At 45.7% G+C, this 23,769-nt stretch overlaps 1 protein-coding gene across 2 annotated transcripts in view; it reads right to left on the bottom strand.

Annotated features, from left to right (window-relative positions):
- Window positions 1-12,361: 12,361 nt before the first annotated feature.
- Window positions 12,362-23,769, bottom strand: part of LOC135530516 (butyrophilin subfamily 2 member A1-like) — a 47,518-nt gene continuing 36,110 nt past the window's right edge. Inside the window, exons 12-14 of one of the 2 annotated variants that reach the window (XM_064958824.1) lie at window positions 16,313-16,339; window positions 13,887-14,460; window positions 12,362-13,716 (exon numbers count right to left, since the gene is read on the bottom strand). In XM_064958824.1, the coding sequence (XP_064814896.1) occupies window positions 13,931-14,460; window positions 16,313-16,339 (557 nt within the window). In that variant the 3' untranslated portion in view covers window positions 12,362-13,716; window positions 13,887-13,930. Of the gene's footprint in view, window positions 14,461-16,312; window positions 16,340-23,769 lie in introns of both variants that reach the window. The other variant, XM_064958823.1, reaches the window with a different exon arrangement.

The following is a 23,769-nucleotide window of genomic DNA, read 5'->3' as shown; positions in this document are numbered from 1 at the left end:
AAACGTTACCAACTGTCACATCCTAGCCACAGACTGTCTGGAGACATTACCAACTGTCACATCCTAGCCACAGACTGTATGGAAACACTACCAACAACTGTCACATCCAAGCCACAGGCTGTCTGGAGACATTACCAACTGTCACATCCTAGCCACAGGCTGTCTGGAAACACTACCAACAACTGTCACATCCAAGCCACAGGCTGTCTGGAGACACTACCAACAACTGTCACATCCTAGCCACAGACTGTCTGGAAACATTACCAACTGTCACATCCTAGCCACAGACTGTCTGGAGACATTACCAACTGTCACATCCTAGCCACAGGCTGTCTGGAAACATTACCAACTGTCACATCCTAGTCAGGCTGTCTGGAGACATTACCAACTGTCACATCCTAGCCACAGGCTGTCTGGAGACATTACCAACTGTCACATCCTAGCCACAGACTGTCTGGAGACATTACCAACTGTCACATCCTAGCCACAGACTGTCTAGAAACATTACCAACTATCACATCCTAGCCACAGGCTGTCTAGAAACATTACCAACTGTCACATCCTAGCCACAGACTGTCTGGAAACGTTACTAACTGTCACATCCTAGCCACAGGCTGTCTGGAGACATTACCAACTGTCAAATCCTAGCCACAGGCTGTCTGGAGACATTACCAACTGTCACATCCTAGCCACAGGCTGTCTGGAGACATTACCAACTGTCACATCCTAGCCACAGGCTGTCTGGAAACATTACCAACTGTCACATCCTAGCCACAGGCTGTCTGGAAACATTACCAACTGTCACATCCTAGCCACAGATTGTCTGGAAACATTACCAACTGTCACATCCTAGCCACAGACTGTCTGGAAACATTACCAACTGTCACATCCTAGCCACAGACTGTCTGGAGACATTACCAACTGTCACATCCTAGCCACAGGCTGTCTGGAAACATTACCAACTGTCACATCCTAGTCAGGCTGTCTGGAGACATTACCAACTGTCACATCCTAGCCACAGGCTGTCTGGAGACATTACCAACTGTCACATCCTAGCCACAGACTGTCTGGAGACATTACCAACTGTCACATCCTAGCCACAGACTGTCTAGAAACATTACCAACTATCACATCCTAGCCACAGGCTGTCTAGAAACATTACCAACTGTCACATCCTAGCCACAGACTGTCTGGAAACGTTACTAACTGTCACATCCTAGCCACAGGCTGTCTGGAGACATTACCAACTGTCAAATCCTAGCCACAGGCTGTCTGGAGACATTACCAACTGTCACATCCTAGCCACAGGCTGTCTGGAGACATTACCAACTGTCACATCCTAGCCACAGGCTGTCTGGAAACATTACCAACTGTCACATCCTAGCCACAGGCTGTCTGGAAACATTACCAACTGTCACATCCTAGCCACAGATTGTCTGGAAACATTACCAACTGTCACATCCTAGCCACAGACTGTCTGGAAACGTTACTAACTGTCACATCCTAGCCACAGGCTGTCTGGACACGTTACCAACTGTCACATCCTAGCCACAGACTTTCTGGAAACATTACCAACTGTCACATCCTAGCCACAGACTGTCTGGAGACATTACCAACTGTCACATCCTAGCCACAGATTGTCTGGAAACATTACCAACTGTCACATCCTAGCCACAGGCTGTCTGGAAACATTACCAACTGTCACATCCTAGCCACAGGCTGTCTGGAAACGTTACCAACTGTCACATCCTAGCCACAGACTGTCTGGAGACATTACCAACTGTCACATCCTAGCCACAGACTGTCTGGAAACACTACCAACAACTGTCACATCCAAGCCACAGGCTGTCTGGAGACATTACCAACTGTCACATCCTAGCCACAGGCTGTCTGGAAACACTACCAACAACTGTCACATCCAAGCCACAGGCTGTCTGGAGACACTACCAGCAACTGTCACATCCTAGCCACAGACTGTCTGGAAACATTACCAACTGTCACATCCTAGCCAGAGACTGTCTGGAGACATTACCAACTGTCACATCCTAGCCACAGGCTGTCTGGAAACATTACCAACTGTCACATCCTAGTCAGGCTGTCTGGAGACATTACCAACTGTCACATCCTAGCCACAGGCTGTCTGGAGACATTACCAACTGTCACATCCTAGCCACAGGCTGTCTGGAGACATTACCAACTGTCACATCCTAGCCACAGGCTGTCTGGAGACATTACCAACTGTCACATCCTAGCCACAGGCTGTCTGGAAACATTACCAACTGTCACATCCTAGCCACAGGCTGTCTGGAAACATTACCAACTGTCACATCCTAGCCACAGACTGTCTGGAAACATTACCAACTCTCACATCCTAGCCACAGACTGTCTGGAAACGTTACCAACTGTCACATCCTAGCCACAGGCTGTCTGGACACGTTACCAACTGTCACATCCTAGCCACAGACTTTCTGGAAACATTACCAACTGTCACATCCTAGCCACAGACTGTCTGGAGACATTACCAACAGTCACATCCTAGCCACAGGCTGTCTGGAAACATTACCAACTGTCACATCCTAGCCACAGGCTGTCTGGAAACATTACCAACTGTCACATCCTAGCCACAGGCTGTCTGGAAACGTTACCAACTGTCACATCCTAGCCACAGACTGTCTGGAGACATTACCAACTGTAACATCCTAGCCACAGACTGTCTGGAAACACTACCAACAACTGTCACATCCAAGCCACAGGCTGTCTGGAGACATTACCAACTGTCACATCCTAGCCACAGGCTGTCTGGAAACACTACCAACAACTGTCACATCCAAGCCACAGGCTGTCTGGAGACACTACCAACAACTGTCACATCCTAGCCACAGACTGTCTGGAAACATTACCAACTGTCACATCCTAGCCACAGACTGTCTGGAGACATTACCAACTGTCACATCCTAGCCACAGGCTGTCTGGAAACATTACCAACTGTCACATCCTAGTCAGGCTGTCTGGAGACATTACCAACTGTCACATCCTAGCCACAGGCTGTCTGGAGACATTACCAACTGTCACATCCTAGCCACAGACTATCTGGAGACATTACCAACTGTCACATCCTAGCCACAGACTGTCTAGAAACATTACCAACTGTCACATCCTAGCCACAGGCTGTCTGGAGACATTACCAACTGTCACATCCTAGCCACAGGCTGTCTGGAAACATTACCAACTGTCACATCCTAGCCACAGGCTGTCTGGAAACATTACCAACTGTCACATCCTAGCCACAGGCTGTCTGGAGACATTACCAACTGTCACATCCTAGCCACAGGCTGTCTGGAGACATTACCAACTGTCACATCCTAGCCACAGGCTGTCTGGAAACATTACCAACTGTCACATCCTAGCCACAGGCTGTCTGGAAACATTACCAACTGTCACATCCTAGCCACAGGCTGTCTGGAGACATTACCAACTGTCACATCCTAGCCACAGGCTGTCTGGAAACATTACCAACTGTCACATCCTAGCCACAGGCTGTCTGGAAACATTACCAACTGTCACATCCTAGCCACAGGCTGTCTGGAGACATTACCAACTGTCACATCCTAGCCACAGGCTGTCTGGAGACATTACCAACTGTCACATCCTAGCCACAGGCTGTCTGGAAACATTACCAACTGTCACATCCTAGCCACAGGCTGTCTGGAAACGTTACCAACTGTCACATCCTAGCCACAGACTGTCTGGAGACATTACCAACTGTCACATCCTAGCCACAGACTGTCTGGAAACATTACCAACTGTCACATCCTAGCCACAGGCTGTCTGGAAACATTACCAACTGTCACATCCTAGCCACAGGCTGTCTGGAAACGTTACCAACTGTCACATCCTAGCCACAGACTGTCTGGAGACATTACCAACTGTCACATCCTAGCCACAGACTGTCTGGAAACACTACCAACAACTGTCACATCCAAGCCACAGGCTGTCTGGAGACATTACCAACTGTCACATCCTAGCCACAGGCTGTCTGGAAACACTACCAACAACTGTCACATCCAAGCCACAGGCTGTCTGGAGACACTACCAACAACTGTCACATCCTAGCCACAGACTGTCTGGAAACATTACCAACTGTCACATCCTAGCCACAGATTGTCTGGAGACATTACCAACTGTCACATCCTAGCCACAGGCTGTCTGGAAACATTACCAACTGTCACATCCTAGTCAGGCTGTCTGGAGACATTACCAACTGTCACATCCTAGCCACAGGCTGTCTGGAGACATTACCAACTGTCACATCCTAGCCACAGGCTGTCAGGAGACATTACCAACTGTCACATCCTAGCCACAGACTGTCTGGAGACATTACCAACTGTCACATCCTAGCCACAGACTGTCTAGAAACATTACCAACTGTCACATCCTAGCCACAGGCTGTCTAGAAACATTACCAACTGTCACATCCTAGCCACAGACTGTCTGGAAACGTTACTAACTGTCACATCCTAGCCACAGGCTGTCTGGAGACATTACCAACTGTCACATCCTAGCCACAGGCTGTCTGGAGACATTACCAACTGTCACATCCTAGCCACAGGCTGTCTGGAGACATTACCAACTGTCACATCCTAGCCACAGGCTGTCTGGAAACATTACCAACTGTCACATCCTAGCCACAGGCTGTCTGGAAACATTACCAACTGTCACATCCTAGCCACAGACTGTCTGGAAACATTACCAACTGTCACATCCTAGCCACAGACTGTCTGGAAACGTTACTAACTGTCACATCCTAGCCACAGGCTGTCTGGACACGTTACCAACTGTCACATCCTAGCCACAGACTTTCTGGAAACATTACCAACTGTCACATCCTAGCCACAGACTGTCTGGAGACATTACCAACTGTCACATCCTAGCCACAGGCTGTCTGGAAACGTTACCAACTGTCACATCCTAGCCACAGACTGTCTGGAGACATTACCAACTGTCACATCCTAGCCACAGACTGTCTGGAAACATTAACAACTGTCACATCCTAGCCACAGGCTGTCTGGAAACATTACCAACTGTCACATCCTAGCCACAGGCTGTCTGGAAACGTTACCAACTGTCACATCCTAGCCACAGACTGTCTGGAGACATTACCAACTGTCACATCCTAGCCACAGACTGTCTGGAAACATTACCAACTGTCACATCCTAGCCACAGACTGTCTGGAAACATTACCAACTGTCACATCCTAGCCACAGGCTGTCTGGAAACATTACCAACTGTCACATCCTAGCCACAGGCTGTCTGGAAACGTTACCAATTGTCACATCCTAGCCACAGACTGTCTGGAGACATTACCAACTGTCACATCCTAGCCACAGACTGTCTGGAAACATTACCGACTGTCACATCCTAGCCACAGGCTGTCTGGAAACGTTACCAACTGTCACATCCTAGCCACAGACTGTCTGGAAACATTACCAACTGTCACATCCTAGCCACAGGCTGTCTGGAAACGTTACCAACTGTCACATCCTAGCCACAGGCTGTCTGGAAACATTACCAACTGTCACATCCTAGCCACAGGCTGTCTGGAGACATTACCAACTGTCACATCCTAGCCACAGGCTGTCTGGAAACATTACCAACTGTCACATCCTAGCCACAGGCTGTCTGGAAACATTACCAACTGTCACATCCTAGCCACAGGCTGTCTGGAGACATTACCAACTGTCACATCCTAGCCACAGGCTGTCTGGAGACATTACCAACTGTCACATCCTAGCCACAGGCTGTCTGGAAACATTACCAACTGTCACATCCTAGCCACAGGCTGTCTGGAAACGTTACCAACTGTCACATCCTAGCCACAGACTGTCTGGAGACATTACCAACTGTCACATCCTAGCCACAGACTGTCTGGAAACATTACCAACTGTCACATCCTAGCCACAGGCTGTCTGGAAACATTACCAACTGTCACATCCTAGCCACAGGCTGTCTGGAAACGTTACCAACTGTCACATCCTAGCCACAGACTGTCTGGAGACATTACCAACTGTCACATCCTAGCCACAGACTGTCTGGAAACACTACCAACAACTGTCACATCCAAGCCACAGGCTGTCTGGAGACATTACCAACTGTCACATCCTAGCCACAGGCTGTCTGGAAACACTACCAACAACTGTCACATCCAAGCCACAGGCTGTCTGGAGACACTACCAACAACTGTCACATCCTAGCCACAGACTGTCTGGAAACATTACCAACTGTCACATCCTAGCCACAGATTGTCTGGAGACATTACCAACTGTCACATCCTAGCCACAGGCTGTCTGGAAACATTACCAACTGTCACATCCTAGTCAGGCTGTCTGGAGACATTACCAACTGTCACATCCTAGCCACAGGCTGTCTGGAGACATTACCAACTGTCACATCCTAGCCACAGGCTGTCAGGAGACATTACCAACTGTCACATCCTAGCCACAGACTGTCTGGAGACATTACCAACTGTCACATCCTAGCCACAGACTGTCTAGAAACATTACCAACTGTCACATCCTAGCCACAGGCTGTCTAGAAACATTACCAACTGTCACATCCTAGCCACAGACTGTCTGGAAACGTTACTAACTGTCACATCCTAGCCACAGGCTGTCTGGAGACATTACCAACTGTCACATCCTAGCCACAGGCTGTCTGGAGACATTACCAACTGTCACATCCTAGCCACAGGCTGTCTGGAGACATTACCAACTGTCACATCCTAGCCACAGGCTGTCTGGAAACATTACCAACTGTCACATCCTAGCCACAGGCTGTCTGGAAACATTACCAACTGTCACATCCTAGCCACAGACTGTCTGGAAACATTACCAACTGTCACATCCTAGCCACAGACTGTCTGGAAACGTTACTAACTGTCACATCCTAGCCACAGGCTGTCTGGACACGTTACCAACTGTCACATCCTAGCCACAGACTTTCTGGAAACATTACCAACTGTCACATCCTAGCCACAGACTGTCTGGAGACATTACCAACTGTCACATCCTAGCCACAGGCTGTCTGGAAACGTTACCAACTGTCACATCCTAGCCACAGACTGTCTGGAGACATTACCAACTGTCACATCCTAGCCACAGACTGTCTGGAAACATTAACAACTGTCACATCCTAGCCACAGGCTGTCTGGAAACATTACCAACTGTCACATCCTAGCCACAGGCTGTCTGGAAACGTTACCAACTGTCACATCCTAGCCACAGACTGTCTGGAGACATTACCAACTGTCACATCCTAGCCACAGACTGTCTGGAAACATTACCAACTGTCACATCCTAGCCACAGACTGTCTGGAAACATTACCAACTGTCACATCCTAGCCACAGGCTGTCTGGAAACATTACCAACTGTCACATCCTAGCCACAGGCTGTCTGGAAACGTTACCAATTGTCACATCCTAGCCACAGACTGTCTGGAGACATTACCAACTGTCACATCCTAGCCACAGACTGTCTGGAAACATTACCGACTGTCACATCCTAGCCACAGGCTGTCTGGAAACGTTACCAACTGTCACATCCTAGCCACAGACTGTCTGGAAACATTACCAACTGTCACATCCTAGCCACAGGCTGTCTGGAAACGTTACCAACTGTCACATCCTAGCCACAGGCTGTCTGGAAACGTTACCAACTGTCACAACCTTGCCTCTTCTGTCTTCAATTCAAAGAACATAACTATTCTTACCTCTCTCTCAAAGTTAATTTTGAAGAGAGTATCTAAGGTCCCTCCTCTCAAACCTCCTCCTCCAATGAGCTTTGAGAAAGGGGTGCGGAATTGAGGAAACAAAGACGGAGGAGAGTTTAACAGCTGGTAACATGTTCACACACAATAGACCGCTTTGCCAACATGAAAGAGAGGAGGATGGCATTGGTGTTCAACTAGACTATAAATCAAATCAAATATTATTGATCACATACACATGGTCAGCAGGTGTTATTGCGAGTGTAGCAAAATGCTTATCCTTCTAGATCCGACAGTGCAGCAGTATCTAACAGGTAATATCTAACAATTCCACAACAAAACCTAAAACACACAATCTAGTAAAGGAATGGGATGAGAATACTGTATATAAGTATAAAATATATGGAAGAGCAGTGACAGAGTGGCCAAGATGCAATAGATAGTAAAGAATAGATAGTGAAGGAGACAGTATATACCTATGAGATGAGTAATGTGAGATAAGTAAACATTCTTAAAGTGGCATTATTAAAGTGACTAGGGTTCCATTTATTAATGTGGCCAATGATATCATGTCTGTAGGTAGACAGCCGCCTCTCTGTGCTAGTGGTGGCTGTTTAACAATCTGACAGCCTTGAGATAGAAGTTGTTTTGCAATCTCTCTCCCAGGTGTGATGCATCTGTACTGACCTCACCTTCTAAATGGAATCAGGTAGTGGCTCGGGTGGTTATTGTCCTTGCCTAGCAGGCTCACAATCTGTTTTGCCTTCCTGTGACATTAGGTGTTGTTGGTGTTCTGGGAGGCAGGTAGTTTGCCCCTGGTGATTTTTTGTGCAAACCGCACCAACCTCTGAAGAGCCCTGTGGTTGTGGGCGGTGCAGTTGCCGTACCAGGGGGCGATACAGCCCGATAGGATGCTCTCAATTGTGCACCTGTACAATTTCTTGCGCCTTCTTCACCACACTGTCTGTGTGCGTTGACCATTTCAGTTTGTCGGTGATATGTACACGAGGAACTTTCCACCTCAAGCTTAGTGATGACAACAAAAGGCAGTCTCAAGCTTAGTGATGAGTTTGGAGGGTGCTGTGTTGTTGAATGCTGAGCTGTAGTCAATGAACAGCATTCTTACATAGGTATTCCTCTTGTCCAGATGGGATAGGGTAGTGTGCAGTGTGATGGCGATTGCACCGTCTGTGGACCTATTGGGGCGGTAAGCAAATTGGAGTGGGTCTAGGGTGTCAGGTAGGGTGGAGGTGATCTGATCCTTGACTAGTCTCTCAAAGCACTTCATGATGACAGAAGTGAGGGCTACTGGGTGATAGTCATTTATTTCAGTTACCTTAGCTGTCTTGGGAACAGGAACAAAGTTGGCCATCTTGAAGCATGTGGGAAAAGCAGACTGGGATAGGGATTGATTGAATATGTCTGTAAACACACCAGCCAGCTGGTCTGCGCATGCTCTGATGACGCGGCTGGGGATGCCGCCTGGGCCGGCAGCCTTGCAGGTGTTAACATGTTTAAATGTTTTACTCACGGTGGCCACAGAGAAGGAGAGTCCGTAGTCTATGGTAGCAGTCTAGGATAGTAGGGTTAGTCAAAAAACTGTTTTACAAACACACACACACACAAATCAGTTCCATGGACAGCCACATGATATTTAGCAACATTGATTGGACTAAATTGCTTTTGGTATATTTACGTTTGTTTTCAGTGTATTAAACTAAGCATACATAGCCTTCTTGATTTGAGTGTTTACATTTTTAAGTGTAAATGGTGCTGGAATAGCGGACTCAGTGCTCATGTTGTTTTTTGTTGATTTGAGGTAAGTCTGTGTTTCTAAGTCAGTGGTTGTTAGTAAACTGTCAAACATTAACTGGCTTGACCTTGCTGCAGACTTCTGTGACTGTTGTCTTTTTATTGTCATGGCCTTATTGTATATCATGGTGGTGTATGAACGAATGGGTTATAGAGCAAACAATGCAATTATCACAACATAGGTTGTAATATGGCTTAATTTACTGGCTTGACTTCCTCAGTGATTTTACCCACACACCGCTACTGGTCATAACTAGCTAACTGATGTTTAATGTTACTTGTCCTTGTGTTAGATTTCTGATGTCTATGGTATGAAACCATGCTGATATTGGCTAGCTAGCGAATTGAACCAAGATGGCTGCTGTAGCATGGAACTGACTGTTAGTAAAATTATGATTAAATGACTGAACAAATCATTTCAAATGGAACTGTAACTAAGTAAACTTATACTGTGTTTTATTATATCTGATAAACAATATGAGTTCATAAGATGGGATTGTGTGACACAGACAAGGAGTAATTACAGTTAATAAACACCATTCCAACTAGGAAGAAAGAAGTGGACTGTGTAAACAGATAAGGTCGTTGACCTATGGTTTAACCGACGAAACTGAGCTCTGGGGTGTTTTAGATAAGACATGCATTCCTAGGTTTTCTGTTAATTAGAACTGTCAGCTAAGTGGTGATCGATAATGTTGAGGGGTCAAAAGTTACCTGGGAGTGTGTTAGTAAGTTAGAATGAACTTTTCACCTCACTTTGTCCCGGTCGAGAGGAGGGGATTCTGTTAAGCAATGAAATGACGTCATGTTATTTGTATATAAACTGTTGCTCGTGGGAACGTGGCAGCGCGCTCCGAGAATAAATTCTGTTACCTATTATTGAAATGACTGGTCTCCGTCTATTTTATGCAAACAAGAATCTTACAAATTCTCATAAAATAGATTAAGGTTTACAATGAATGAAAACACATTGGCATAATTAAATTACAGTAACACTGACATGCACCAAGATGGCTGCTGTAGCATGGATCTGACATGCACCTAGATGGCTGCTGTTGCATGGATCTGACATGCACCAAGATGTCTGCTGTTGCATGGATCTGACATGCACCAAGATGTCTGCTGTTGCATGGATCTGACATGTACCAAGATGGCTGCTGTTGCATGGATCTGCAGCAAGGAGAAACAGCCATGTATGAGTCACATGCTAAATGCCACCACCATCACTTCAATAGAGCATGCTAGCTAGTTGTTCATACACCAATAATATCAAAATGTTTGTCTAGAATTACATCACACTCTAACAGGATACTGTAAATATAGCTAATATACATGGTGAACTCATACACATCGTAAATATTAAAATAGAACACAGCACTTCAGAACATGACCTTCCGCTTGCATGTCAATATCAGACTGGGAAAAATATATGTCTGCGATCTCATCCTATCTGCAACCATAGCCAATGACATTACCCCTTATTGATATCTGAAGTAAACCAACCAATTAGAATAAATAAACATTAAATACACATTTCTGCTTTGGCATGGGGAACATAACTAACCACGTTACACAAGCATAATACATTTATGGACATTTATGGATTTTTTAAAGTTTCCTTCGTACCTCTTGACTAGGTCTCTCATTGTTGGGTCCATGCTTCCTTTAACCTGGGGCGGCAAAGTAGCCTAGTGGTTAGAGCGTTGGACTACCCCTGAGCTGACAAGGTACAAATCTGTCGTTCTGCCACTGAACAGACAGTTAACCCACTGTTCCTAGGTCGTCATTGAAAATAAGAATTTGTTCTTAACTGACTTGCCTAGTTAAATAAAGGTAAAATAAAAACCTGTTAATTACTACAATATTAATTACTCTTTTAAGTAAGCCTTTATAAAGACTTCATAAATGGCAGTGGAAATGCACAAGCTTGAATTAACATAACCAGAGACAACTTAAACTGGTACAAGCCTTCCACTCACAGGTTGCCAAAAACAGCAACTCTTCCTGGAGGTACACACAAAACATGGTATAATAGCGAATATTAATAGACAAGAACAGTTCAAGGACAGAACTCATTTAAAAAAGGCACACGTAGCCTACATATCAATACATACACACAAACTATCTAGGTCAAATAGGGGAGAGGCGTTGTGCTTTGAGGTGCTGCTTTATCTGTTTTTTAAACCATTATAATACATTATCCACACATGTAGTCATTATCCACACATGTACTCATTATCCACACATGTAGTCATTATCCACACATGTAGTCATTATCCACCCATGTACTCATTATCCACCCATGTACTCATTATCCACACATGTACTCATTATCCACACATGTACTCATTATCCACACATGTACTCATTATCCACACATGTACTCATTATCCACACATGTACTCATTATCCACACATGTACTCATCATCCACACATGTACCATTAAAGGTACCAAACAGTACCATGTTAGATCATGTGTACATCTGAAGGTACATGATGTGTATTTTGATATTTTTTTCACCCCAGGGAACAATACTGTACCTTAACCAGGGGTGGACTTAGTGATTTGGAGGCCCCAGGCAGAGTCCAGTCTGAGGCCTTCACTGGACAAAACATCTGAGTGAGCGAAACAGCGGCACTCTTTACTAAAGACATGCATTATCTATTAACTGAGTAAATTCCTGTAATGTATATTGTATTATTCTTGTTAAACTGTTTAGGTTTGTTTTGTTTTTCTGGACATTTTAATTATATTCAGTACCAGTCAAAAGTTTGGACACATCTACTCATTCAAGGGTTTATCTTTATTTTTACTCTTTCCTAGTGAAGACATCAGAACTATGAAATAACACATATGGAATCATGTAGTTACCAAAAAATATATCAAAATATATTTTATATTTGAGATTCTTCAAAGAAGCCACCCTTTGCCTTGATGACAGCTTTGCACACTCTTGGCCTTCTCTCAACCAGCTTCATGAAGTAGTCACCTAGAATGCATTTCAATTACCAGGTGTGCCTTGATAAAAGTTCATTTGTGGAATTTCTTTCCTTTTTAATGCGTTTGAGCCAATCAGTTGTGCTGTGACAAGGTAGGGGTGGTATACAGAAGATAGCCTTAGTTGGTAAAAGTCCATATTATGGCAAGAACAGCTCAAATATACAATTTGGAAAATTTCAAGGACTTTGTGAAAGTTTCTTCAAGTGCAGTCGCAAAAACCATCAAACGCTATGATGAAACTGGCTCTCATGAGGACGACGAGCGGATAAGAGACAATCCGTAATTTTGATTAAGCCATTAATGAGCGAGCTAGGACAGATGTTGTCAATATAACTATTTGTCAGGCACTTTTGAAATCTACAAAAACGAGAAAAGGGACCAGATGATTAGCGTGAGGAACATGGACTACTAACAGCTTACTACACAACATACACTTAGTATTACTTTCTTATCGACAATCTACATATCTCCCTGGTATATTACATCATTTATGCAGCAGCATACAAGAAATTTTTGGAGTCACCTTGTTGTGCTGTGAGCACTTCCTTCCAAACCACTCATTGTTGAATTTGCAAGTTCTAACTTGTTGTGTAATGTTTATGTCCAATGGCCGATAAGCACCGATACGGTTTATCTATAATTTCACTCCATTATTTCTCTTCATATGACAAGGATTAAAAAGGATTTGCCAGTAGATTGTCGACTTGATTCATGATATTGACTGCCAGCTAAGATTTTGAAAGAATGATGTTGACATGATCTGTCCAATCAAAGCTGCTGTACATGTAACTTGATTTGACGTCATTTTATCAATGACCTTGAGCCTTCTTGGATGGGCACTTCTAATGTAACTCTATGGCAGCACCCAAAGGGCAAGAATTTTGGAGGTCTACCCATCGACTTTGAGGTGACGTAGTGTCCCCATGAGAGACAGAACACTGAGCCAATCACGGCACAACGCTCCGTATTTGTTGCTGGCTTGCCCCACCACCACAGAAAGCACTATACTTTTAGAAAACACAGAGAATAAAAATATAAATATATAACACACTCTCATGAAGACAGAACAGTCCAAGGGATTGGTGAACGAAACGTCAAAGATTAGTCAAACATTAACAAGAAATCAGTGGTCTGGGATGGTCCAGTACCAGAATGGGTTCAAATCCAACCCATTGCTCTGTCAACATTCCTACCTTTACCTCTCTGTCCAATCCAATAAACAATAAACTGGCCCACTCTACAACAACAACAAAGATTGACAGGAAATCTTTAACTAAGATCTCATGTACATTAAGTCTCTCAATAGGAGTTACTGCTGTTTATACTGTATCTGCCCTGTTTGATTTAAAACAGTCAGTCAGTGGCATCTACAGGACAGACGACCAGTGAAATACTATCTGATCCACCAGGGTTGAAGAATGGATAGAGTTTCCTAGAAAATTTGGAGCGTGTGAAAGAGTAGATATGAGACATGGCCTCCACATTGTAGAAGGATACCTGTCCCTTCTCATAATCCACAAACACCCCCACTTTCAGGGGCTTCTCTCTCAGTAAGAGGGTGACAGGGGAATCAGCGTGAGCTGTGTACTTTCCATTCTTTAGCTCCACAGTCCAGTATCCTTTATAAGGGATCGGTCTAGACCTCTCATTCCTATTGATGGACCTTCTGACCACTCCCAAAGTCCACTCAGTCTTCCCCTCCACTTTCACCTCATAGTAGAACTTCCTTGAGAAGCCCACATTTCCGAGGACAACGGACCAATTTGTAAACCTCTTCCTGTTGTCAGAGAGAACAGGATTTAGTTCTCCATGTCTCACTTGTTTCCCGTCATCAGACAGGATGAGGGTACGATTGGCAGAATCAGGGTCTAGAGTCACATTCACTGTGGAGAGAAACATATACTATGGTAAACACAATGACATCACCATCAGTGGTATAATACACTATAGTAAACACAATGACATCAACATCAGTGGTATAATACACTATGGTAAACACAATGACATCATGATATCATCATCAGTGGTATAATACACTATGGTAAACACAATGACATCATCATCAGTGGTGTAATACACTATGGTAAACACAATGACATCATCATCAGTGGTGTAATACACTATGGGAAACACAATGACATCATGACATCACTGGTTTAAAACACTATGGTAAACACAATGACTTCAACATCAGTGGTATAATACACTATGGTAAACACAACGACTTCAACATCAGTGGTGTAATACACTATGGTAAACACAATGACATCAACATCAGTGGTATAATACACTATGGTAAACACAATGACATCAACATCAGTGGTATAATACACTATGGTAAACACAATGACATCATCATCAGTGGTATAATACACTATGGTAAACACAATGACATCATGACATCACTGGTTTAAAACACTATGGTAAACACAATGACATCAACATCAGTGGTATAATACACTATGGTTAACACAATGACATCAACATCAGTGGTATAATACACTATGGTAAACACAATGACATCATCATCAGTGGTATAATACACTATGGTAAACACAATGACATTATGACATCAGTGGTATAATACACTATGGTAAACACAATGACATCATCATCAGTGGTATAATACACTATGGGAAACACAATGACATCATGACATCACTGGTTTAAAACACTATGGTAAACACAATGACATCAACATCAGTGGTATAATACACTATGGTAAACACAATGACATCAACATCAGTGGTAGAATACACTATGGTAAACACAATGACATCATCATCAGTGGTATAATACACTATGGTAAACACAATGACATTATGACATCAGTGGTATAATACACTATGGTAAACACAATGACATCATCATCAGTGGTATAATACACTATGGTAAACACAATGACATCAACATCAGTGAGTTTAATACACTATGGTAAACACAATGACATCATCATCAGTGGTATAATACACTATGGTAAACACAATGACATCAACATCAGTGTTATAATACACTATGATAAACACAATGACATCAACATCAGTGGTAGAATACACTATGGTAAACACAATGACATCATCAGTGGTATAATACACTATGGTAAACACAATCCGAGACACTCTATTTGGTATAATATGTATTATACCAACATCAGTGGTATAATACACTATGGTAAACACAACGACTTCAACATCAGTGGTATAATACACTATGGTAAACATAATGACATCAACATCAGTGGTATATGTTACGGTTTTATATGTGCAAAGGAGAGTCGGACCAAAATGCGGCGTGTAGATTGCGATCCATGTTTAGTAAACAAAGTAAACACAAATCGATTTCAAAAACAACAAATGTAACGAAAACCGAAACAGCCTATACTGGTGTAAATTAACACAGAACAGGGACAAAAGGACATAAGGACAATCACCCACGAAACACTCAACGAATATGGCTGCCTAAATATGGTTCCCAATCAGAGACAACGATAAACACCTGCCTCTGATTGAGAACCACTTCAGACAGCCATAGATACACCTAGAACACCCCACTAAGCATCATCCCAATACATGTGAAAAAACCCCAATACAAAAACACACCACATAAAAAAACCCATGCCACACCCTGGCCTGACCAAAGAAATGAAGAAAAAACAAAATACTTAGACCAGGGCGTGACAGTTACATTTCGTATGGTATGTATTCATTTGTGGATGTCACAGAGTACAAAACACACCTGCATGTCTTCTGATGATTTCAAAATCTGAAATATAAAGTAAGAGACTATTGGTTATGAAAATGAGCAACATACTGATGGATATCACAAACTACTGTTAAAGTACATTTGTGTTGTTCAACCCAGACCTCAAACAATGCAGACCTCAAATCAAATCAAATTTTATTTGTCACATACACATGGTTAGCAGATGTTAATGCGAGTGTAGCGAAAAGCTTGTGCTTCTAGTTCCGACAATGCAGTAATAACCAACGAGTAATCTAGCTAACAATTCCAAAACTACTACCTTATACACATAAGTGTAAAGGGATAAAGAATATGTACATAAAGATATATGAATGAGTGATGGTACAGAGCGGCATAGGCAAGATGCAGTAGATGGTATCGAGTACTGTATATACATATGAGATGAGTATGTAAACAAAGTGGCATAGTTTAAAGTGGCTAGTGATACATGTATTACATAAAGATGCAGTAGATGATAAAGAGTACAGTATATACGTATACATATGAGATAAATAATGTAGGGTATGTAAACAGTATATTAAGTAGCATTGTTTAAAGTGGCTAGTGATATATTTTACATCAATTCCCATCAATTCCCATTATTAAAGTGGCTGGAGTTGAGTCAGTGTGTTGGCAGCAGCCACTCAATGTTAGTGGTGGCTGTTTAACAGTCTGATGGCCTTGAGATAGAAGCTGTTTTTCAGTCTCTCGGTCCCAGCTTTGATGCACCTGTACTGACCTTGCCTTCTGGACGATAGTGGGGTGAACAGGCAGTGGCTCGGGTGGTTGTTGTCCTTGAGGATCTTTATGGCCTTCCTGTGACATCGAGTGGTGTAGGTGTCCTGGAGGGCAGGTAGTTTGCCCCCGGTGATGCGTTGTGCAGACCTCACTACCCTCTGGAGAGCCTTACGGTTGTGGGCGGAGCAGTTGCCGTACCAGGCGGTGATACAGCCCGACAGGATGCTCTCGATTGTGCATCTGTAGAAGTTTGTGAGTGCTTTTGGTGCCAAGCCGAATTTCTTCAGCCTCCTTGTGGGGCCCCAGTGTTGAGGATCAGCGGGGTTGAGATGTTGTTACCTACCCTCACCACCTGGGGGCGGCCCGTCAAAGAAGTCCAGGACCCAGTTGCACAGGGCGGGGTCTAGATCCAGGGTCTCGAGCTTGATGACGAGTTTGGAGGGTACTATGGTGTTAAATGCTGAGCTGTAGTCGATGAACAGCATTCTCACATAGATATTCCTCTTGTCCAGATGGGTTAGGGCAGTGTGCAGCGTGGTTGAGATTGCATCGTCTGTGGACCTATTTGGGTGGTAAGCAAATTGGAGTGGGTCTTGGGTGTCAGGTAGGGTGGAGGTGATATGGACCTTGACTTGTCTCTCAAAGCACTTCATGATGACGGAAGTGAGTGCTACGGGGCGGTAGTCGTTTAGCTCAGTTACCTTAGCTTTCTTGGGAACAGGAACAATGGTGGCCCTCTTGAAGCATGTGGGAACAACAGACTGGGATAGGGATTGATTGAATATGTCCGTAAACACACCAGCCAGCTGGTCTGCGCATGCTCTGAGGGCGCGGCTGGGGATGCCGTCTGGGCCTGCAGCCTTGCGAGGGTTAACACGTTTAAATGTTTTCCTCACGTCGGCTGCAGTGAAGGAGAGTCCGCATGTTTTGGTTGGGGGCCGTGTCAGTGGCACTGTATTGTCCTCAAAGCGGGCAAGAAAGTTATTTAGTCTGCCTGGGAGCAAGGCATCCTGGTCCGTGACTGGGCTGGTTTTCTTTTTGTAATCCGCGATTGACTGTTGACCCTGCCACATACCTCTTGTGTCTGAGCCGTTGAATTGCAATTCTACTTTGTCTCTATACTGACGCTTAGCTTGTTTGATTGCCTTGCTGAGGGAATAGCTACACTGTTTGTATTCGGTCATGTTTCCGGTCACCTTGCCCTGATTAAAAGCAGTGGTTCGGGCTTTCAGTTTCAAGCGAATGCTGCCATCAATCCAGGGTTTCTGGTTTGGGAATGTTTTAATCGTTGCTATGGGAACGACATCTTCAACGCACGTTCTAATGAACTCGCTGTCAGGAGTTTGGCCAGGGATGTTCCGGTTTTTGTTCACTAGATGCCCCCATTGTGCTTTTTGACCTTTTGCTTTCCCTTGATCCCCATTATTATTTGCACCTGTGCCTCGTTTTTCCCTGACTGTATTTAAACCCTTAGTTTCCCTCAGTTCTTTGCTCTGTGTTTGTATGTTAGCACCCAGCCCTAGTATTCTGTGTACTCTTGTTGATCCCGGTGGACGCTCTTGTGGAATTCTGTTTTTTTGTTCTTGTTTATTTATTTTTGAGTATCTTTTGAGGCTTTTTATGCTATACCTACCACCTTGTGGATTTACCTTTTTGTCTTGGAGGATTACCTTGTGGATTACCTTGTTCTTGTGGAATTCCTTTTGAGGTTGTGGAGTTACATGTTTTCCTGAAGGACTTCACTTTTTACTTTATTAAATACACCATCTCAAGTACTGCTGTGTCTGCCTCATCTTCTGGGTTCTGCTGACTATTCGTGGCTCAGTTGGTTAAGTGACTGTTTCTCACTCCGGAGACCCAGGTTCGTAACCGGGTCCTGACAGAAACACAGAGCCAAAAATGAACCCAGAGGCAGCCATTTCCCAGGACCTTGTTGCCATGCTGTCCCACCACCAGGAGACTGTCCAACGCCACGAAGCCGCCCTGGTTCAGCAAGAGGCCTTAATGGCTAGACATTCTCATCTTCTGTCGGAGATGCTGACTTCCATAAAGCAGATATCTGATCAACTTACCCCGGCAACAGTTCCCGTCCCAGTACCTCAGAATCACGTACCCATGGCAGTTAACCCCCTGGCTGAACCTCGTCTTCCACCTCCAACGGTTCTCAGGTGATCCAAGTGCTTGTAAAGGGTTTCTCACCCAATGTTCTCTCTCCTTCGAGTTGCAACCCTCGTTGTTTCCCACCGACCGGTCTAAGATCGCATATATCATCACCCTGCTGTCGGAAAAAGCCCTGGCCTGGGCTACTGCTGTGTGGGATGCCCATAGTTCCTGCTGTGCCAGCTACTCTGCCTTTGCTGAGGAATTCAAACGAGTGTTTCAAGGCCCAAGCAGTGGTCCTGACTCAGCCAAACAGCTCCTGACTCTCCACCAAGGTTGGCGCAGCGTGACGGACTATGCCATCCAGTTCCGCACGGTGGCAGCAGCGAGTGACTGGAACAACGAGGCGCTCACGGTGTGCTTTCTGAAAGGCCTTTCCGACACTATCCAAGATGAACTGGCCACTCGGGAACCACTCGAGTCCCTGATCAAGTTGGCCTCACGCATTGACCAGTGTCTGAGAGAGAGAGAACTCAACTGTAGACCTCTAGCCCCTATCAGTCCCAGCTCCGAGTCCCCACCTTTATCCTCGCTGGCTCCACCGGAACCCATGCAGATTGGACGCATCTCCCAGGCTGAGAGAGACCGCCGGATGAGGGAGCGACGCTGTCTATATTGCGGCAAACCGGGCCATTTCCGTTCCACGTGTCCCGGGCTCCAGGGAAACGCTCTGTCCCGTACAGACCGGGGGGAACTGTAACGGGAAACATAACCTCCTCCCATCCGTCCAACTCCCGTCTGCTCATTCCTGTCACCTTTTGCTGGGACAACCACAAGCTTCACCTTCAAGCCTTGGTAGACTCTGGAGCCGCAGGTAACTTCATGGATGGTGTCTGGGCGAAGGAGAATGGCGTTCCCTCTGAACCTCTAAGTGAGCCCATGAGGGTTACTTCATTGGATGGAAGCCCTTTGGGATCTGGACTTGTCACTCATGTCACTACCTCCTTGCGACTCAGTTTCACAACACCAGGAATTGATGAACTTTCATTTGATCTCCTGTTCCGAGTTCCCTCTCGTCCTTGGATACTCCTGGCTTCACAGCCATAACCCTCACATCGACTGGTCTGTGGGCACTATCAAGCAGTGGGGTCCTACGTGCCAAGCTACTTGTATTTTCCCGAATTCCCCGAGTTCTACTCCCGAGTCTTTAGAATCCATCGACCTGACCCGAGTGTTACCATGACCTCAAACTGGTGTTTAGCAAACAGAGGGCCACCATGCTACCACCCCATAGACCTTATGATTGCCCCATCGACCTGTTTCCGGGCACTTGCCCCCCAGGGGTCGGATCTTTTCCCTATCTCCACACGAACGAGCTGCTATGGATACCTACATCAAGGACGCTCTGGAAGCAGGCCTCATGCGTCCATCCACCTCCCCCGGCGGGAGCAGGGTTTTTCTTTGTGGCCAAGAAAGACGGTGGATTACGTCCTTGCATCGACTACCGGGGACTCAATGCCATAACCGTCCATAACCGTTACCCGCTACCCCTTATGGCCACAGCCTTCGAGCTGCTCCAGGAAGCAGTTGTTTTCACTAAGCTTGACCTGCGGAACGCATACCATCTTGTGCGGATCAGACCTGGTGACGAGTGGAAGACCGCTTTCAACACGCCTACTGGTCACTATGAATACTTGGTGATGCCCTTCGGCCTGACCAACGCCCCAGCGGTGTTCCAAGCGCTCATAAACGATGTGCTTAGGGATATGCTTAACATATTTGTTTTCGTTTACTTGGATGACATCCTCATCTTTTCGAGCTCCCTTCAAGAACACACAAAGCATGTCAGACAAGTACTCAAACGCCTCCTAGACAGCCATCTGTACGTTAAGCCGGAAAAATGTGAATTCCATTCATCCCGAGTACAATTCCTGGGATTTGTAGTGGAACCCGGTCGAGTCCAAATGGACCCCAGGAAGGTAGGGGCGGTAGCGGATTGGCCCACTCCCAAATCCGTTAAGGAAATTCAGCGTTTCCTGGGCTTCACAAACTTTTACCGCAAGTTCATCAAGAACTTCAGCTTGGTGGCAGCCCCTCTCTCAGCTTTAACCAAGGGTGGCAATGAAAGGTTTTTGTGGGGAAGAGAAGCTGAGACGGCCTTCCAAGGACTCAAGCAGCGCGTCCTCTCTGCTCCCATCCTGATACTACCGACTACGGATGAACCGTTTGTGGTGGAGGTAGACGCATCAGAGGTTGGTGTTGGAGCTGTCCTGTCTCAGAGGGGTGAAGACAAGAAGCTTCATCCGTGTGCTTTCTTCTCACACCGGCTAACCCCGGCTGAGAGGAACTACGATGTGGGGGATCGTGAACTCCTAGCGGTTAAGACGGCATTGAAGGAATGGAGACACTAGCTCGAGGGGGCTTCTCACCCTTTTCAAGTGCTTACGGACCACAAAAATCAAGAGTATATCCAGCAGGCGAAGCGGTTGAACTCTAGACAAGCTAGATGGTCTCTTTTCTTCAATCAATTCCAGTTTATCCTCACCTATCGGCCCGGGTCGAAGAATCTCAAACCGGATGCCCTGTCCCGAGTCTACGCTCCTGCCATTCGAGATGACACGGACATGCCTGTCCTTCCTGCTGCTAAGATCATGGCTCCGATCTCGTGGCAAGTTGAGGATACCGTGAGACGAGCTCTAGCTATCAAACCGGACCCGAAAGGAGGTCCTGCCAATCGGTTGTTTGTCCCCAAGGCAGTGAGGACTCAGGTCCTTCTGTGGGGGCACTCCTCTCGCCTCACCTGTCACCCGGGCGTAGGTCGCACCTTGGAGTTCATCCAGCGTAAGTTCTGGTGGCCTACCATAAGAGAAGACGTTGCCACTTTCGTCAATGCCTGCCCCGTGTGCTGCCAGGGCAAATCTTCTCACCTCCGCCCTCAAGGACTCCTTCACCCTTTACCTGTTCCCCACAGACCCTGGTCCCATATCTCATTGGACTTTATTACTGGCCTTCCTCCATCCCATGGCAATACTACTATCCTAGTCATAATCGACAGGTTTTCAAAGGCGGCCAGGTTCGTCCCTCTGACTAAGTTACCTTCTGCCAAGGAAACGGCTGAGTTGGTAATTAATCATGTGTTTCGAGTCTTCGGCATTCCTCAAGATATGGTTTCTGACAGAGGTCCCCAGTTCGCCTCAAGGTTTTGGAAGGCCTTCTGCCAACTCATGGGGGCTTCTGCCAGTCTCTTCAGAGTACCATCCGGAGTCCAACGGCCAAACAGAGAGGATGAATCAAGAGCTGGAAACCACCCTCCGATGTATGACTCGTAACAACCCGTCCACATGGTCGTCCTTTATTGTTTGGGCCGAATACGCGCACAACACGTTGCGCTCCTCCTCCACTGGTATGTCCCCGCACGAGTGTCAGTTTGGCTATGCCCCTCCATTGTTCCCGGACCAGGAGGCAGAAGTCAGAGTGCCTTCAGCCTTGAAGTTCGTCAGACGCTGTCGGCTTATGTGGAGGAAGACCCGTCTTAATCTTATGCGTTCTTCACAGAGGTACCAACAACAAGCCAACAGACGGCGCCGTCCCGGGCCTACCCTGCACCCCGGCCAGAGAGTCTGGCTCTCCACAAGAGACTTACCACTACTGGTGGAGTCTCGCAAGCTGTCCCAAAGATACATCGGTCCCTTTAAGGTTGCCAGGAGAGTTAACCCAGTTTCTTATCGCCTACACTTACCCAGATCCCTTAAGATTAATCCCACGTTTCACATTTACTTATTAAAACCTGTTGTTTTCTCTCCTCTTGTCCCGGCAGACAGACCTCCCCCTCCGCCTCGTGTCATTGGAGGCCAGCCGGCTTATACCGTCCATCGGATACTGGATTCCCGCCGGGTGCAGCGGTCCTAGCAGTATCTGGTGGACTGGGAAGGCTACGGTCCCGAGGAGCGCTCCTGGGTTCCTGCCAAAGATATACTGGACCCTGACCTCATTCGTCAGTTCAGGGCCCTCCACCCCGAGAGAGCTGGTAGGAACGTCAGGAGCCGTTCCTAGGGGGGGGATTCTGTCAGGATTTGGCCAGGGTTGTTCCGGTTTTTGGTCACTAGATGCCCCCATTGTGCTTTTTGACCTTTTGCTTTCCCTTGATCCCCATTATTATTTGCACCTGTGCCTCGTTTACCCTGATTGTATTTAAACCCTTAGTTTCCCTCAGTTCTTTGCTCTGTGTTTGTATGTTAGCACCCAGCCCTAGTATTCTGTGTACTCTTGTTGATCCCGGTGGACGCTCTTGTGGAATTCTGTTTTTTTGTTCTTGTTTATCTATTTTTGAGTATCTTTTGAGGCTTTTTATGCTATACCTACCACCTTGTGGATTTACCTTTTTGTCTTGGAGGATTACCTTGTGGATTACCTTGTTCTTGTGGAATTCCTTTTGAGGTTGTGGAGTTACATGTTTTCCTGAAGGACTTCACTTTTTACTTTATTAAATACACCGTCTCAAGTACTGCTGTGTCTGCCTCATCTTCTGGGTTCTGCTGACTATTCGTGGCTCAGTTGGTTAAGTGACTGTTTCTCACTCCGGAGACCCGGGTTCGTAACCGGGTCCTGACACT

Source organism: Oncorhynchus masou, unplaced genomic scaffold (genome assembly GCF_036934945.1).
Source record: "Oncorhynchus masou masou isolate Uvic2021 unplaced genomic scaffold, UVic_Omas_1.1 unplaced_scaffold_1360, whole genome shotgun sequence".
Classification (NCBI taxonomy): domain Eukaryota; kingdom Metazoa; phylum Chordata; class Actinopteri; order Salmoniformes; family Salmonidae; genus Oncorhynchus; species Oncorhynchus masou.
Note: the sequence above shows the minus strand (reverse complement) of the source record. Positions and strands in the feature narration are given on the sequence as shown.